The sequence below is a fragment of the Erithacus rubecula genome (genome assembly GCF_903797595.1).
Source record: "Erithacus rubecula genome assembly, chromosome: 1".
In the NCBI taxonomy this organism is placed as follows: domain Eukaryota; kingdom Metazoa; phylum Chordata; class Aves; order Passeriformes; family Muscicapidae; genus Erithacus; species Erithacus rubecula.
In genome coordinates, this window is record NC_136658.1 from 97,551,413 (window position 1) to 97,569,578 (window position 18,166).

Below are 18,166 nucleotides of genomic sequence, written 5' to 3' on the forward strand. Positions count from 1 at the left end.
ACCAAACATCTAAACAATATACTTCATGGAAAAACAGAGAGTGGGAAATGAGGATGTGCATTGGTTCTATTTCCCTCATCTCTCTGCAGAGAGCAGGCAGGAAAGCACATTTCATACCTTTTTCCTCTGTTCGATTAGGAAGACATTCTGGCCTTTCAGGGGGAATCTTCTTGATCTCATGCTTTCGATCTGTGGTCCCTGTCAAAGACAAAAAATTTGCAATTCTGACCAGGCCAACAAAACAGTGACTTAAGATTTAATTCTGCAATTTCTTTGGCTTTTTATATTCTCCAAGTTGAAAACGTCTTGCTAAAATGGAACATAAATTATATCAAATATTTGCCTGTACCCTCCATTATGACAAAAAATAATTGGATATTCATGTATTTTTAATCAAGTTCATAGTTTCCAAAGTGTGCACTCCCAAAGAATAGACACTCACAGACTATTCTATGAGGAAAGAAATTGATAACTGCAGATTTTAAAATGTGGAAAAATCCTTTATCATTGCAGACATAATTGAGAAGAAACTCAACAGTGTGCAGAAACATTGGAAATAAATCAATTAATTGAGCAATGTCAAGAGAATACGTGATACAGCTGAATATACATAGGTTATTTTACATTAAATTAACACATCCCTCCTCTTTTTATCCACTACTAGTAGCTGCTCACTTCCACATATTAGAAGGAGAAGAGCAATGCTGGCAGCATCCTGCATTATTTCCATGATTATTTTAATTGACAGCTTTTGGCCTGGAGGTGTAAGCCCTAGCATATTCTGCCCTGTACTAGAGGCCCTGACATATGGACTTCTGTTGCTCCAAGAAATCTGGGAACTTGTGGCACCAACAATGGGAAGATTTTGCAAAAATTTCCTGGCATATGCAAGACAAAATCTTCTAATCCCCATGTTATAAGAAACACTTTATTGGATATTGGCTTTGCTGCATTGGCTAACCACTAGGTACTAATGCCATTTCAACTTAGTAGTGTTGAAAATCACTTTAGGTAACATTATTAGCATTGCAAATAAAAATTACAGTAGATGAAATCCAAGAAAAGCAGAGGAGGCAGGGCAAGGAGCACAAGGCAATTTTTTGTCTCAATCTATTCTATTATATGCAGTTCTCAAGTCCATTTACATTTTCTGAATGTGCTGTTGCAACTCCCTTCTGCAGCTGGTTCCTAGAAATCAGTACTCATCAGTGGTGATCACCAGCCATTGTTTCTTTACCCAAGTGTGCTGTTGGAGAGGCAATAGTACCACATATCATGTCAATAAATAATACTTAATTCTCATTTATGGTTGGATTCAATAATCTTAAGGGTCTTTCCCAATGTAAATGATTCTATGAAAAAGACTTCACTCCTGAGAGGAGAAGCTGCTGCTCCAAAGCAGTTAAAGCTTTCAAAACACAAGTTATGCAAAGCACAAATCAACATATTGATAATTTCACACACACTAGTGTGTTCAAAAAGAAAGACACAAGTCTCTATACCTAATTACAGAGTGATTAGCAGTCATTATTAACACAAAGAGGGACATTCTCAGGCCAAGTCTAGAACAATGAGCCTCCAGACACTGAGGAGCTCCTGGACTCAGTTGTTCTTCCTGCTTGGACTGTGACTCCCAAATTAACACCCAGGCAGGCACCATGATCCTGCCTTGGCTCCCAGGTGACAGTCACTAATCTGCAAGGATGCTTTGGGAAGCTCTGTACCAGCTCCCAGAGGAACTCCAGAGTATTCCCAGCCTTGGGTGTGGACACAGGCGTGTTGCTTACCCCAGATACCCCATGAAATGCTTTCCTTTTCAATGACCATATGTAAGGAACTTGTACTTGTGCTCCTAAATTCAGCTCTCCAGTTTTCACCTTGTTCTGTAAAGCAGTGCAGCACAGATGGCCCTGGCAGTTTACTGCTGTGGAGATTATAAATTTCTATCTCTACTATAATATAGACACATCTTTAAACATATGCCACTTGTACTACAAAGACAAGTTCTAATTATTTGCTTTGATTTTATGCTCTGCATAGAAGATACTGACATGTAATTATTTAGGCTGCAACTGACAGCTTTAAGTTTATTCATCACACTGTGACTGGTCAAATATGCAGAAGCATTATTGAAGTTATTAGCTACTATCAACAGTAAGACCTGATGTGGAGGTGTGGTAAAATTCAGTGTAATCCCAATGAAGAAAGAATTTGACATAATAGAGGATGTCAGGATGGTAATAAATAGGATTTTCAGCTGTAAATATGTGTCAGAGGAAACTCCTGTGCCTGAACAGCCAGGGGTTGTCAAAGACTGAGCATAAAAAGAAAGAACTGCAGTAGTCTTATCTTTGACACAGATTTAGACAATCTTAATCAAATTGTCTGCATCCTTTTCACAACCATTTTTCCTTCTGAAAATGGGCACATTATCCTGCTATGGTGACCCAGTTAAAGTATTGTATGCAAGCAGGTACCTAATAAAGAGTTATTCTCTAATTATAGCAGCATAAATTGAAATAAATATAAAGTTTAATAGAGTTTTTGCAAAACATGTCAGGCTTTAGCATCAGTGGTCACTAAGACATTGTTATACAACCACCACTAGATGGCAAAGTCATACTGCTCTCACTGGCCACTAGTACTGATTTAAAATCAAATTTATGTTTCCTTGAGTCTCAAGACAGAGTGAAGAACAAACCAGGGATGTCAATAAGAAACACAAACATTTATGGTCATGATTCTGTCAGAAAACTGCATAACAATTTCAAACTAGTTAAATTGCAGCATATTGTTTCACAGTAAATTGTATATAAGTGTAAGTTGCATTTCTACTAACAGCTTAAGTCTGTAAGAAAGGAAAATTTACGTTTTAAAGCACCAGAAGCTGGAACACATTACAGTAACAGAAGCAGTAACTGGCAGAAGCAATAGTGCTGCTGCAGAGTATTTACAAACTGACTGGACTTAAGGGATTAAAGAATTACAGCCACAGTTATGTTTCCACCACAACTGCAATAGAAATGAAAACTGTAAGAGCATCCCCTGCCTTGTGATTTGTATTTTTACATTTGGTAAATGTTTTGGTTTTTGAGTTCAGGGCTGTCAAGTGCACAAATTCTTTAGCTGTTTTTCTAAGTTTACTGATTAAAAATAAAACATGCAGGCACTTTCAAAAATTATTATGGAGAGGTTGTTTTAAAATTGCAAATAGAAGTATGTTCAGCACTCAGTATCTACAAATTCAGTATAAAATATCAGAAAATCCATTTTGCTAGCACTCATCTGTTTGGAAAACAGGATCAGCCCATTGACACATTTGCAACACCTTTATCTACATAACCATTCAGGGTAACTCCTTTTAGTTTCATACTTAGGGCTGTATAAAAATTGAAAACCAAGAACCCAGTGCCTATAACCTGGAGCAGCCAGCCAGATCCAGCATTCATGCAGATCTGCAAGACTTAGATTGCAGCTCAGAGGAGACCACTGTATGACACTATTTTATAGATATTCTAAAAAGCCTAGAATAGGCTCTAGAATAAATCAGATCTGTAGTGAATGCAGCTTCCTCCTGCAGGTATTATCAAACTCCACATACTGTGTCTGTACTGCAAGGACATGCCCACAATCAACTTCTGTCAGGGAACAAAACCAAAAAAATTTGAAAAACTGAAGTATCACACTTGCTCTGATTTAACGTGATTAAGAGGCAAAACAGATTATTTTGAAATGGTATAGATGGTTGACTTAAATACATTTAAAGCTCACCACAGTATTTCAGGGCTGCCAACTATTTGCATTTTGATTGTGATTTATTAGTTGTTGTCTAGACATCTGCTTGTCAATTTTGATACAGATGAATTCTATATAAATTTGAATAAACTAAATTTAGATTGAGATGTGCTCACTGACGTGCTGTAAAAATCAGCTGTACTTTACCTGATCCTTGTTTGATGACAGGAGCTGATGGAGGTGGTGGTTTCTTCGGTCTCTAAAAGTTAATAACAGAAGAAAACAGGTTGCTTCAAAAGGCCTGTAAATCTCATTCCTACAGAAGCTGAAGTTAATCATAAAGTGCTTAAAATTAATAAAGTCATGAGACTACAGATCTGTCACATATTTCTCCTGAAATAACTTCATTAAATGAATTTGAAGAGAGAAAATAGCATTGACAAATAAAATAGTATTTTTGTATATGCAATCAAGTGTCCTCCTGAGGAGTCAAAAAAGTTCATTTTATGTACCTTAAGACTGGAGAAATATATGACCTTTGATCTAATGAAGAAGTCTGTTTCTTTAAAATTTAACCTTGCAAATATTCCTACCCACTTTGGGGAAAAAAACAACAGCCAGACAAAGAAACACTGAGATACATGTGGCAAAACCTGAGGTATTTTCAGACCCATAAATGAGACAAAAATGCAGATCCCAGAAAATACAGCAAAAGTTACTCTTTATTCACTTATTAGGATATATTTAGAGTTCCACTTGAGAAAGATTAGAATTTCAGATATTTGACGAAATTAAACAAATTATTCTGACTAATCTGTCATTTTTATACTTCTACCTTCTCTGTTACGATGATTTTCCTAATAGTTCTGTAAATGGTAGGGCTGAGAAACATGATGACCAATGGCTCTGGCAGTACCAGATCAATTTCTCTTCACCTGCAGCCTGGGGCTGATGGCTTCTCTTCTGTGCTGATGTGTGTGAATGCACGCACAGCACACTGGCAGTCACCACATGTATGTTGGAATGAGTACAAACCCAAAAGAAGCATCATGCTAGATCAAATGACATACTTCATCTCTCACTTTAAAAAAACCCCAGCAAACTATCGAGATTATTGTAAAGAAATTCTAAGCAAAAAGAAATTATTTTCCCATATGTTTATCCTTTTTTTTTTTTGTGAGAAAGACCTTTCCTTTGCTACTGATTGATCACAATCACTTTTCTGGCTATGTAGCAATGTATATTGTGTTGTGGAGCAAATGTGGAATAAAATGATTTTTCCAGATGTGCACAGCTTTGCCAAACTTCAATCAGCCATTTAGGCAGGTATTTTCTCTCAAACTCTTATTGATCCCTGCCCTCCCCTCAATTTTCTATCTATCTATCTACCTATCTGCCAAAGCTTTTGAGAAAGATCAATTGCTTTGTTCATTTGCAGTGATTAGTTCAGTGCCTGCCCTAGAAGTCTCAGATCTTGATCTGAGTATTGAAAGACAGCAGGTTTGCTGTGAAGGCTGAGTGCTTGCCACATACTCTTCCAAGGGATCTCTCAAATCTAGCAAATGTATTAATCTCTGAATTAAAAAAAAAAACAAAAAACAACCAGTTTTTGCATAGACAGGGTGAGACTAACATCCTGAATCTTAAAGTTGCCAGCCAGCAACCTTCTTACCCTGACCAGATCACCTCCCATCATCAACCTGAGAAAGCTGTGGCAAGGAACTCAGGAGATCAGAATGAGCCTCTGCAGCCTGGCTGCCATGGGCCATTGTCCACAAAAAGTCCCTTAAACTCTCAGACACACTTCTACAAGAATTTGGGCAACATGGTTTAAGGTTTAAATGCAGAAAAGTGAAGAAAAATTTGTAAAGGAAATGAGACAAAGATAGTGAATGTCCTGTGATAGGCATTAGGAGTTGTGTTGATAATGGCTGCAGAGTGAAATAGTTGATGCTGAGGATTCAACAGTACAACACAGACATTTGGGGTTTTATTGTGGTGTGAGACTGATCCCATTGACTGACCACACATCAGCAGCACTCCCTTAGCACATCTTCTGGCTTAGTTCTCTCCTGTAAGGGGTCCAGATTATGTCCCCTGACATGTGTCTTCCAAAGCACAAGTGCAGATGGACAAGTGACAGGTTCATTACAGTCACTCCTGATTAAAACCAAAGCACTTATGTAGACAGACACAAGGGAGAAAGGGTCCAATGGTTCATTTGACAAAGTGGCTTTAACTGAAAGCTGAAGAGGGAAATTGATTGTTTCAAAAGGACAGACCAAGGTCAGAAAGGGTGTAGTGTGAAGGAGCCTTAAAAGACTCCTTAGGGAAACATGGAGAAGAGAGAAGGATTTACAAGGGTCTGTGGCTGAATGAGATAATCAAGAAGGTGATGGAGACAGACTAGAAACTAAGCCAACAGAAAGGAAACCAGGACAGGTTGGACAAGAAGAAATCAGAACTACAGAGCAGGGACAAAAAGTAAAAGGGGAAAGGAAAAAAAGCTGTATAAAGAAATTTGGTGTAGGGATAGAAAGTAAATCCAGATGGTGATTTGGACTCAGGTAGTGAGCTCAGGGGAAAATGCTGTAATGGAGACCACCTGAGAGCTGGAGATTTGGACTAGGGAGTGAATACAAAAGGACTGGAACACATAGGCATGTGTGGAAAAGAGTCAGGCTTGGAAAATTGGGGACTGAACAAGGAGATGGGAAGAGATCCCAAGCTTTTGTTAGACAGAAGAACTACTGCAACAAATACTTTCCAACCATGGGATGGAATCCAAGGTTTCTGGATCACATCAGAAAATACCTGGCAAAATCACTGGTAAAGCATTTATCTCCTTCCCTTTCAGCACTGATTCAGGCAAAGACAGATGGTATACAGTCCTACCAGTTACTTACCCAAGTGGACAGATCCATGGCATTTCAAAAATTAATAAAATTTTATTCTCCACAGTTAGGGCAAGCCTAGCTGTAATTTCCAAGTGTCTGAATATCTAATATACTCTACAAGTTATATTCAATTGTACTTTAAAAATCACTTTACAGATACATAATTTTTAAGTTCAAAAAGACTGAATAATTACACCACAAAAATGGATACCAGTAAGGATTTTTTTATTCTATAATAGGCTCACCCTGTCTTCAGGTTTTTGATTTCTGCCTCTTCTAGAAATCACCTTCTTTTATTTTTAGGCCTAAAGCCAGGATATGCACTCTGCTGTGGAATTGCCTTTTCATCTCCCACAGTTTTTGCTGCTCTTCTCCTTTCCTTTTCAATAATTATCTTGTTAGCCTCTGTGAGTTGTTTAATAGTTGCTTTATTAAGCTTTCCAAGTTATTTGATTTTTGCCTTTGGCATCCAATTTTATTGCCAAAGAGTGAAGCTGGGTGTCAGTAAGTTTCAGTTTCATCACAGAAAGCTTACACTGTCACTGTGAAATACTCATCAAAAGCCTGATTGCAAGCTTGTAATATCCCACTGATGACTCAAAAGGTTCCTAAAAATGGAATGGACTTTTGGGGGAAGTAATCCATTACTTTATTCCAGGAAACCACAAGATTTCTAAATGTCTTCTGCCAAATAACAATGCCATTTTTTTCAAATAATTAGGAGCTGAAATTACTTCTTTTAGGTTTATACCTTCTTTTTTAGCAATTTTAAGAGGTAAAGAAACATGCCTCTGAGATACCATAAGCTTATTATTTTTCAAATTTCACAGTTAAAATTTCACCCTTTTTGTTCTGGAACAGTGCTTGACTGCTGTCCATCAGCACGGAGGTGATAATCTAACTTTTCATATTCCACTACAAAAACAATGGAGAAGATTAAAGAATTCTGGATATCATTGCATCACATGACTCAGTCCTGGGATCTCCAGTTCTTCTTTCTCTCAAACTCGTAGGACATAGGACAGAGGGGTTTCAGAGCAGCATAGTGGAGGTGGGGTAACTGGATGGGCAAATCAAGCCTTGCAAGGAAACTTGCAAGGAAATAATATGAGACTGTGAGTGCCACACATTCTTTTCATGGACGCTTTCTAACCCAGAAATTTTTTTTTCTTTGTTTTTATGTTATTAGATGAGAAACACAAGTTTGTCAAAATCACTTATCTGGAAGAGGATTTCTTTCAGCTCTACTTTAATTCTGAATTTTCAAGTGAAAATGAAAGAATATATTGCTTACCTCTTTTTCAAAATCTGAAGGGAGTAGCTTGACAAAGTTATCTGGAAAAACACCTCGTCTGCCATTGAGTTCTCCTTCCCACCAACCCACATCAATGCATTCCTACAAAACAATAAAATAAAATGAAAACCACAGTGTGCTTGTGCACTGAACAGATTTTTGAGCTGAAGTATTCTCTTGCATAATGTCCTGCCTGTTTGCTAGAATATGACAATTTGCCAGAGTGCCAGGTTAACAGGGTAATCTATCAGACAAAAACTTCAATAACCACCCTGCATTCCATTATCACATGGAGCAGCCAGGAAAGAACAATGAACATGCTGTAAGAGCTCAAGACCTTGTCTGTGCCTAAAACAAAATGCCAGTTCACCATTTGATCTATTAAACAAGTCAGCATTTTGAGCACGCATGACCTTATGCCTCTCTGACTTCAGTCTGCAGAAAGACAATAACTTAATTAAACATCATACAACAGAAGATAAAAAAATTCCCATACTTTCCCATACTTATTCCCCATACTTTCAAAAAAAAAACTTGGCACATTGAAATTATTGAATTCCATCTCACTCCAATTAATAAGGCATTGTACACCTGATTAATATCAGACATCACCTTTTTCTGCATCATTTCTGAGGAGTACAATGAAGAGTGTATAGCAAAACAATGTACACATAAATAAGTGAATAAGTTACATCAGTGAGTCTAAGTGACAAAAAGATAGCAGTTATTTTTCTTATGAATAATAATTTTAACAGAAGCCACAACATTTTAGAGCAGGTTGCTCAGTAGTCCATATTGACTTTTGTATGTGTGTGTGTTTGCTACATGGAACATTTCCTGTTGAGATTTTCCACATTTTTTCTTTTTTCCTGAAAGCTCTAGCTGAAACAGCTCAGCTGTTTTCCAAAACACAATTACAGGAAAGTCACCCATTGTCTGCTCAATCTTAAACCACTTCAGCCACATTTTGCAGTTGGCTCAACATCAGGCTGGCCAACCTTTCCTGATTCCCATAAAATTTTTTATTTCAGCTGCTAAACGGATGACAGAACAATGCAGGTTAACTTAGTGAGGTGTACTTAATACCAAGTCTTAAAAATATTGCTCACAGTGACTGCTTGTTGGTATTTTTCTGTAAATTACAATAGACAAACACTGGATGATACTTGAGAGAAAACAGACTAGCATTAAAGATTGCTTTTATTCTTTGGGGGTGGTTTTTGTTACTTTTCTTTTCTAGACTCTTTATTTAGCTTATTTAGTCCTCCTGGTCTCCTGAGTATGTGCTAACTAAACACACCAGATAAAGAGCCTGGTTTCCTGCATCATGTCTGTTTTGGTGTGTTTGGCTTTCCCCCTCTTCCCATCTCAGTATTTTTCTCTGATGTAATACAGGCAGGAAACAGTCCTTTCATGCTTTTTTGGATAATCTTTTCTCATGCCTAATCTTTGCTCTTCTGTATTCCCCCTCCTCTTTAGCAGGGTGGTCTCCACCAGGGAGGATATTTTCTAGGCCTTCCCACAGTTATTTAGGAGGTATTTACCAACTCTGCAAGACCTTTGTTAGTGACCAGGGCAGATTCTTGACCAGCTGATGATGTTTTCAAAACATCAGCTGAGTACCTAAGGGCTGCCAAGGGCTCCATGGAGGCCCAAGATGATCAGCCAGTCATGCCTGGCATGGGCAGGCACTGTGCAGGGCTCTCCCCTTGCTGCAGAGCCAGCACCCCCATTCCTGGTGGGAAGGTGCTCTCCCACTTGGCTCTGCCTACTTGCACAGCCCAATAATCAGTGCTCTCAAGTGTTCTGTCACATGGTGTGTTTTGTAATGCCCTCCACCCCCTACGCCGCTAATCTGAAATTGCCTAAACGTTTATGACCCAATTTAGATTTTGAAAAATATTAAGAATAATTCAAGCATCCAGAGACAAAATGCCTGTGCTTCAACTGATTGCACAGCTTAGTGCTAGCTAATAATCCTGACTGAACAGCACAAGACATCACATATATGCTGTTTAGGTAGGATTTTTTATGCTCTTAGGAAGCACAAATATTACTCCTACTTCTTCATTTTATTAACACATGTGAATTTTTTCCTCTCTGCTTTTTAAAATTCTTGTTTGTTTTCATGAAGCTGCTGTTTGTGTCACACATTCATAAATCCCAAACAGCTGCAGGTTTGCTTTTTTTCCCTCTCCAGCTTGTCACTCAGGCTTATGTAGCCAATCACCACGGTGGATTTTCATACAGTAAGTAAATCTCTTTAGGCAGTTTCTCTTTAATTTACTCATTTAGTTCACTTCAAGAGGAGTTTTATGGGTCAATGAGAAAAAAATAAAGAGATTTTGGAAGTTAAAAGCTTCTGATGAAATCTGGTGAAGAATCTCCATGGTGGTGCTCTCCTGCTACCCACAACTGCAGGCTTGCCATGCCCCAGCAACCTCTGGAAGCCAAACTAAGGTGTGGCAGAAGTTAGGTCTTAATTATGGGACAGACAGCACACAAACACACCTGAGTTACAGCTGCACAAGCTTCCACAAGTACTGACAAAAGGCAGGGCTTTGAAGCACAGACAAGGCAGCATGATTAAAACAATGTGTTGTTTGTGAACATTGAGCAAATACCACTCCAATTCTTCCAGATTGCCATCAGCCATGCAATCTTAACCAGATTGTCTTTTTTAACATATTTTGTGCTCATGTGTTCAAGTACAGCAAAATTACTGTAATTTCAAAATGCAAATTTTATAGAAAAGCTGTGAAGCAATCCAGTATCAAGATTGACAAATCTTTATTAATAACCCAAATGTTATTAACAAACCAAATGGATCCCTGCTTTATCCCTGTTATTCTGTCAGACTCATATAACAAACAAACAAAAATCAGATGGTGAAATATCCCAAAGTTCTATGAAGAAAACGTATTCCAAGACTAGAAATGCATTTTTGTTTCCTTTAAGAAAAAACGCTCACAAAATATTTACAAAACCAAAGGACTAAGACATGGCAAAAAGATACTCCAGAAACTGAAATTCATCAAGTTAAATGGTAGCTGGATCAAAATTTAGCTACTGTAAAAATCGGCTCCTACCAAAGCTTATTTTGGAGAGTCTACCCATAGCAGTGACAGTGCAACCCAAGATCTTAGAGAAATCCACTGCTGGTTCACATTGCCAAGCCTACTTTGATTTTTCAAGCAGAGGCAGATTCATGAAACAGAGAAATTAAAATTATCTTGAGGGAGATTTTGGCATTTTCTCATTAAAATACAACTCTTGGTTTCATCCTCATTTCTAGTGAAGTAAAATCATAAAACAGTTTAGTATGAAAATGATCTCTAAGATCATCAAATCCATCTGTTATCCCAGCTCTGTCAAGCCCACCTCTAAACCACATCCTTAAGTGCCACATACACCTGTCTTCTAAATACCTCCAGGGATGGAGACTCAATCATTCCTTGGGCAGCCTGTTCCAGTGCTTGACAAATTCTTGGTGACAAAATTTTTCCAAGTATCTAATATAAAACTCCTCTGGCACAGCTCAAGGCCTATGGCTTGTAACTTGGGACAGCCACACTGACTGTGCCAGGGCACCTGGACAGGTGGGACAGTGACAGAGGAGATGCTCCTGCTGTGCTGGGCAGGAATCACTGCCACTGTCCCTGTCCCCTCAGTCACTTCAGCCAGGCAGAGCGAGCACAGGGAATTCTCCATGCCATGCATCCTGTCTGCCTGCTGGGCCTGCCCCAGGGAAGGCAGGGTGTGATTCCAGCTGTCACATCCATTCGACAACCGTTCCCATTCCAGGCTCAGCAGGATCAAATACTGAATACATTGGATTTGCTAGCAACATTCATTTAGTGCTAAATATTTGGGCAAAAATTGAACAAAACACAGCAAAGGGAAAGACTTAAGTGCTGAGGAATTTTTTAGATGTTTAAACTTTATAAGAAATAAATATTACACAAAATATAAGGTACTAAAATGTCAGCCTGAGCTGGAGCACTTACACAAGTCAGAGGAAAGGGATAATCTGGGAGAAATGGAAGCTACTAGAAAATCAGGATATAGCTACCTTTTGTCAACATGTTGCCAAGAATTTTAAGAGTATACACAAGTGAACTAAAAAACATCAGGTCTTTTCTTGATGTGAAGAATAAGAAGAACTATTCTTCATGGAATTAGCAGTGAGACATGCAAGCTGAGAATAAAATTGGAAGAGAGAATCATCTGAAGAAAACAGATTTTTTTGTCAGAAGGGACCATCAAAAAAAGAAAATAAAATACAAACCCAAACCAATGGTAAAACAAGAAAGGCAAAGACAGTTCTACTCTGAAACTCATATCTGTGATGACTAAAAGAGTAGGGACAGAGGAGAGGGGAAAGAGAGAGATATGTCAGTAGAGAGACCAGCCAAAAGCTACACAGAGAGATTTTAACATAGGAAAGGAAGTTTTATTTGGAGCACCAGATTTCTCACACTGCTACTGAATGGAAGTGAAATATAGTGAGACACAGAAGTAGGGCTGACAGCAGAAGATCATGGCTCAGTCACCTTTCAGCAACTGCAATGATCCTACAGCCACTCTCAAACTGACGAAGAAAAATCATTAAATGGTTGAGTCATGCTTGCTCCTCTGCTGGGTGAAAGAATCATGACACGGCTTGGTCTCTTATGCACACAGTATCCTACATTAAAAGATTTCTTAGCAGCAGAACTACTGCTCTGTATTAGAGCATACACTGTGCTGTTCCTTTCCTTGGTGCTCTCAATTCAACAGGAAAAAAGCAGAAGATGGTGGAGATTGAATAAAAAGCCCAGTCCTTGTGCTCTGCAGTCTGACAGATACTCCACACTCTGCACAGAAGCAGCTGTACCCAGACAGACAGCACTGGCACAACCCTGGCCCATGTCAGTGCATCTGCTCACCAGCCAAGAACACAAACTTCCCTTTGATCAAACACTGTCCTTGTTTCATAGGATAGTAAAAGAGGTGGCAGTGGAGGAGAATGAGGCAGAGCTGTCAGTCCCTTTTAGTACCTGATACCACATTTAAGACCATGAAACTAGAAGACTCATGTCCATTGTCTCTCATGCCAAGCTGTGTCCCAGCTACAAGCCTGGTGGGGATGGATCACCCCACCATGCAAACATGACTTAACTGTCCCTGCTGGAAATTCTTACAGCCTTTCCCTCTGCTCCAAGAAGGCAGGAGTTTCATATGCCCCAAAGACAGAGGGGTTTTTATTTCATATAAATCTCTCTCAAAAAACCAGACTTTGTTATTAGAGATGGGTTTATTTCTAGCCCACACTGCTATTTGCACTCTAGGCCTGAGCCAGATAAAAGGAACATGAAGAAAACCAATATTTTAGCTGAAAAAAGCAAAGCAGCACTCTGGTTGTGAACATATTTATAATATAACTCTCCTATTTGGAGTTTTTTCATTATTTTACCAAGAGTCAATAAAGCATGCAAAATTACTATAATTTAAATGTCAGACATGCTCCAGTGTATGCTTTCTGCCAAGCACTATGCATTATTCTACGCATTTTTTTCATTTTTTTTTTTCTTGAAACCATTTACAGGAGAGTTACTGTATGCCATGAGACTGTTCTTAAACACTTCTTGGCTCTATTATAATGCATTCAGAAGCCCATTGGACTTGTATCTCAGTCATCACTGCAGCCAGCTGCAAGTACATCAAGATTGCTCTCACCAGCATTAACATCCATCTGATACTGGGAATCTACCAACAGCTGAGCAATTTCTGCAGCTTTACCAAAATACAAGGAAGCCTGAGAGGAAGCAGGTATCCACTGCTGCAGCCATGCTTTCCACTTAATTTTAGGGGCAAAGATGTTTTCTGCCTTTTCCTCCAAAGCAGCCAGGTCTTCAAGGCAGCACCCACTCCCCTCATCTCCTGCTACATTTGGAAGGACTGACAACTTCAGGCAGTGCCAAGCCAAGTTCATCTCTCCACTCCCTAACCTACCCTCCAAGCTGCCCCTAGTGAACCAGTGAAGAGGAAGGCTTTTGTCAGTGTAAGTAAGTGAGAGATTATTTTATATTCCCCAAGGTCACAAAATGAGTAATAAGCTATGTAATTATCTTCTCTCCTATCCATGACTTGAACTGCAGCTGTGTAAACTCTGGAAGAAATACATCTGAAAAAGGTCAATCTTCTCATCTGTAAATAGGACTTCTGTTTTTCTGAGGGAGCTGATTGCTGCATGGTCTGATCCCCTGAACATGATGGTACTTTGCAATACTGCTAAAATATGAAGCTATCAAGCTAGACATCAACCCATAACTGCTCGATTTTTCAGGTCTTTGATCAAAAGATTTTGAATCAGAAACCTTCAATCACATAGATTTCATCATTACAACTAAGATAGAAAGCAACATTAAGAACAAGAAAAAACAGACGCCCAGAAAAGTATATGTGAAGCTCATATTGTAGTATCTGTTCTGAGATACACCATAATGGCGCAAGGTTTGAAAAAGTATTATTTTTCTGGAAATCTCCATTAGAAGACATACTTCCTTACAAAATAAATAAATAAATAAATAAATAAATACATATTATTATTAATAATAATAATAAATAATGAATCTCAGCAGTTGGCATTTTTTTTCATTAAATCTCTGCTTTCCTTCTGCCCTTCTAAAGTTGGTTCTCACCAAGAAGAATGTTGAGCTGGAAAAATGGCATTATTCAGAAAGCCATGAATCCCTCTTATGCTTGCACTGGGAGATTTCATGGGTCAGCTCTGCTGTGCTGGCAGCCCCCCATTAAATTACTGCTAACCCCATTGTAAGCAGCTCTCCAAAAGTCTTTTGACAACAGCTAGCCAACATCATCATTTAAAGAAAAATAAACCACCTTTAATGCAAACAAAATGTGTCTATTGAACTTTTCAAGACATAAACCATAATACACAAAGAGGTACATGCAATATATAAAGGCTTTGAATTTGAGGATTAAAGGCCTCATAGAAAGAGAAATCTGGAGGACAAGCCCTCTGCCATTCAGCTCACCCTCACTGGGCACCTGTGGGGCTTCCAGGCTTGACTGCAGTGCTGGGGCCAAGAGGTCCCAACTCTGACAAACACCAGAGAAGGGCACTGGCTCTGTCATTTTCAAACCATCATTAAAAACAAATCAAATCTTCATTAATACAACTTGGCATTAGGGTGAAACAAAAAAGTCATGTTAAATCAGGGTGAAAAAGGCATCTTAGTAATATTAAAATCTGTTTCTTTAGAAATTCTTATTACAGTCAGTTTCATGGTGCTGAAACCAAGACAAATCATTCTCAAAATCCAAGTTAAAATTAAGTGTCAGAAAATAATTGATTTTAGAATCAATTCTCATTAAATTCGGTAAACTATCAATGAATGAAGGAAAGCATCTCTCACACTACACTCACATTGTGCTACCTAGGGCTTCTCCAAATGATCAAGGCTTGTTACTAGCTATAAGCTCAGTTTCTGGGATTGAGACCTCACAGTACAATAAAATGCAAAATTTGTTAAATTCTGTTAAAGAAAACAATGATTTAGAGAATCTGGTTAGTAACCAAGTACTCCCTGGCAGAAACATGATTTTAAAATCTGCCAATAAGACAGAATGAATCTCGCAACACCTACCTAATTTAGATAAAAGAGACAGCCCCATAGACAATTAATTTGTTTTCTGAAGCAGTTCTGGGGAAAACCCATTTTCTCTTTACATACTTCTTGCAAATACACTTAGATTATGAAACATTGAAAGAAAAGCATTAAAGGAAACCTCCCAGTCTGGCCACTAACTTCTGTTAGGCCCCTAACTCAGAGGCTTGTCCTGCTCAAATCCTTAACATGTCCCAAAAGCCCCAAGTCCTGCATGGATCCTTCCCAGCTCCTGTCAGTTCCCATGCCCAAGCCATACAGAACCTTACATCTGATAATGCCAGTTGCATCTTTCAAAGCTTAAGGAGTCAATCAGGAAAAGTTTTATTTATCCACAAGCTCCAAAGGCTCTACTAAGAAATCCTCACGTCAACTCTGTATGGAAGGAAACAGGAGAGATACTCAAAAATCAGACATTATGTATTTTTTTTCTGTTAAATCTGTTTCAGTCTAGGTCTAATATTTTGACTTTACATTCTGTGACTAAGCAGTTTAATCAGTAATGAGGCTAAAAAGCTTTGATGAAATATTTGTACAAGTTGCTTATTGAACAAAACAATCTCTTCTGAGGATTCACTGCATTTGCAATGTTCAGTCAGCAGAATTATTGTGGAGAAATAAATATGTTCCACATCATAAAACTCAAACACTCCAATACTCAAAACTAAATTAGCCAACACAAACATGAAAGGTGATGCTAGTAACAGACATAATTTATGCCTCTGATGAGCCAAGATAAAATATTTATGTAATTACATTTCCTGTATTTAGAAAGATTATAAAAACCTAGAACAAAATATTTGAAAGATTATTTAATGCTATTACTACTTAGATTGAAGGCATCTTAGGACCAGCTTCCTAATTACAATTACTAATTACTTGGCATTGTATGTGCATTTTTACTTCCCCTTGAAATAGCTTTCCCTGGCCTGAAAAGGCAGGACTTCAGATAATACCATCAAACCAGCAGGTGAACCCAACATCCAGAATAAAAGGAAGGATGAAGCTAAGCAGTGATTCAAAAGCCCACACTGTGAGCAATAATCACAGTTTTCCAGACACCTCAGCATTTCAGCAATATCTTTTCTAAGTAGAAAAAAAGATCCTTTCCTTTTTTATCTCAGAATGTGTCACCTTTTTAGATTAGCTTGGCTGTGCTAAACATACTTCCAAACAAAATGCCTTTAAAATGATGCAAATCTTGAAGCATTGCATGCATGAGGGATCCTGCCACTTCACCTACATAGCTTGGCATGAACTTGTGTTTGCCAAAATTCAGTTGGGGACTTCCCACAAACAAAAGAATCCCCTTCTTTTGAAGTCACTTTTGTAGCACCACAGTTGGTGGTAATAAGAACAAGGAAAGAGAACTTCAGTGTGTACTTTTAAAAAATAATATTTTAATATACTAATGAGATCAGCATTTGAGTGCTGGTTGTTCTGCTCTCTCCTTGGGCTAATCTCAGACTTAACAGCTTATTCTTAAGTGCTTAGCTCAAACATTTCTGTTTCAGTAATATTTCTAAAGATACCAATGAAAAGTAAGCTGCACCTGGTTCCTGAATAAACATTGTCAGGCTTTGTCTCTACAGAGACCTTAATGCCCCACTGCTAATCAGAGCAGCCAAGAAATGCTGCAAGGTATGAAAAAATGTTACAAAACTATTTATAGATATTTAAAAGTCTTATCCAAGCAAGAGGATATTTCCCATAATTTACTGAGTATATAATATAATTTCAGAAAATGAATGCTTATTTACTTGATCATCAGTGTGCCCACAACTTTTATATAATGCTTGAGGAAGCATTCATGCTTCTGTGCAATGACACAGGTTTTACTCCAGGCACTTGCTGTACACATCAGAGGTATTTCATGTCAAACAGGGCTCATCTTGCAGGACCTACCCCAGCTGCCATCACTCACAGCCCCATAGCTTGAAACCCAGAAATAATCCAAACCTTCTGATTCCTATTAGCCAAGACCTACAGAGGAAAGTTTCAGGTCAGGGAAAAGTGACCCTATTGCTACACCAACCTCTCAGCAAGCTGCTGGGACAGCCCCACTCCTCCATCACCAGTCCCTGCTCCCACTCCCTGCGTGTCCTGTGGTGCCAGATGCAAGGTGAAAGGGCAGCAGAACCATCCCTTTTAGCAGCCACCTCCCATCCATCATGTAAAACTGCACCCTCAGCATGCACAACGTGCAAAATAATTTCTTGTATGGAATCAGCAGTGGGAAGAGGCAGGATGTCCTGGGGGAAAAACTGGTGCCAAGGGAAGTAATGAAGGGTAGGGGACAAGCAACATGGAAGGCAGATTAGGCATGGCTATTAGGTCTGGCCAATGATGAATAATTCATGGATCTCTCAGGAGCCTTTATGGTATTGTTCTTTCTGAGGGAAATACCTATTTATTTCCAGAGGCAAGAAGTAAGTGCCTTTATTGTTTACATGCTTCTCTTTAAACATAAAGCACCATAAAAGCTTTCTTAAAGCTATCATAAAAGCTTTCTTAAATCTGGGCATTATTAAATGCTTATTTACTGTATTCCTTTTAGTTTCTGTATG

The 18,166-nt window shown here is 38.5% G+C and overlaps 1 protein-coding gene across 7 annotated transcripts in view; it reads right to left on the bottom strand.

Moving 5' to 3' along the window:
* Positions 1–18,166, bottom strand: part of SH3KBP1 (SH3 domain containing kinase binding protein 1) — a 204,131-nt gene that overhangs the window by 27,002 nt on the left and 158,963 nt on the right. For all 7 annotated transcript variants that reach the window (XR_013775716.1, XM_079316945.1, XM_079316943.1 and 4 more), the window contains 3 exons: positions 7,927–8,028; positions 3,943–3,994; positions 118–198 (listed from right to left, as the gene is read on the bottom strand). Coding sequence is in view for 6 of the 7 variants with exons in the window: in XM_079316945.1 (XP_079173071.1) it covers positions 118–198; positions 3,943–3,994; positions 7,927–8,028 (235 nt within the window). In the remaining variant the exon portion in view is untranslated. The remainder of the gene's footprint in view (positions 1–117; positions 199–3,942; positions 3,995–7,926; positions 8,029–18,166) is intronic.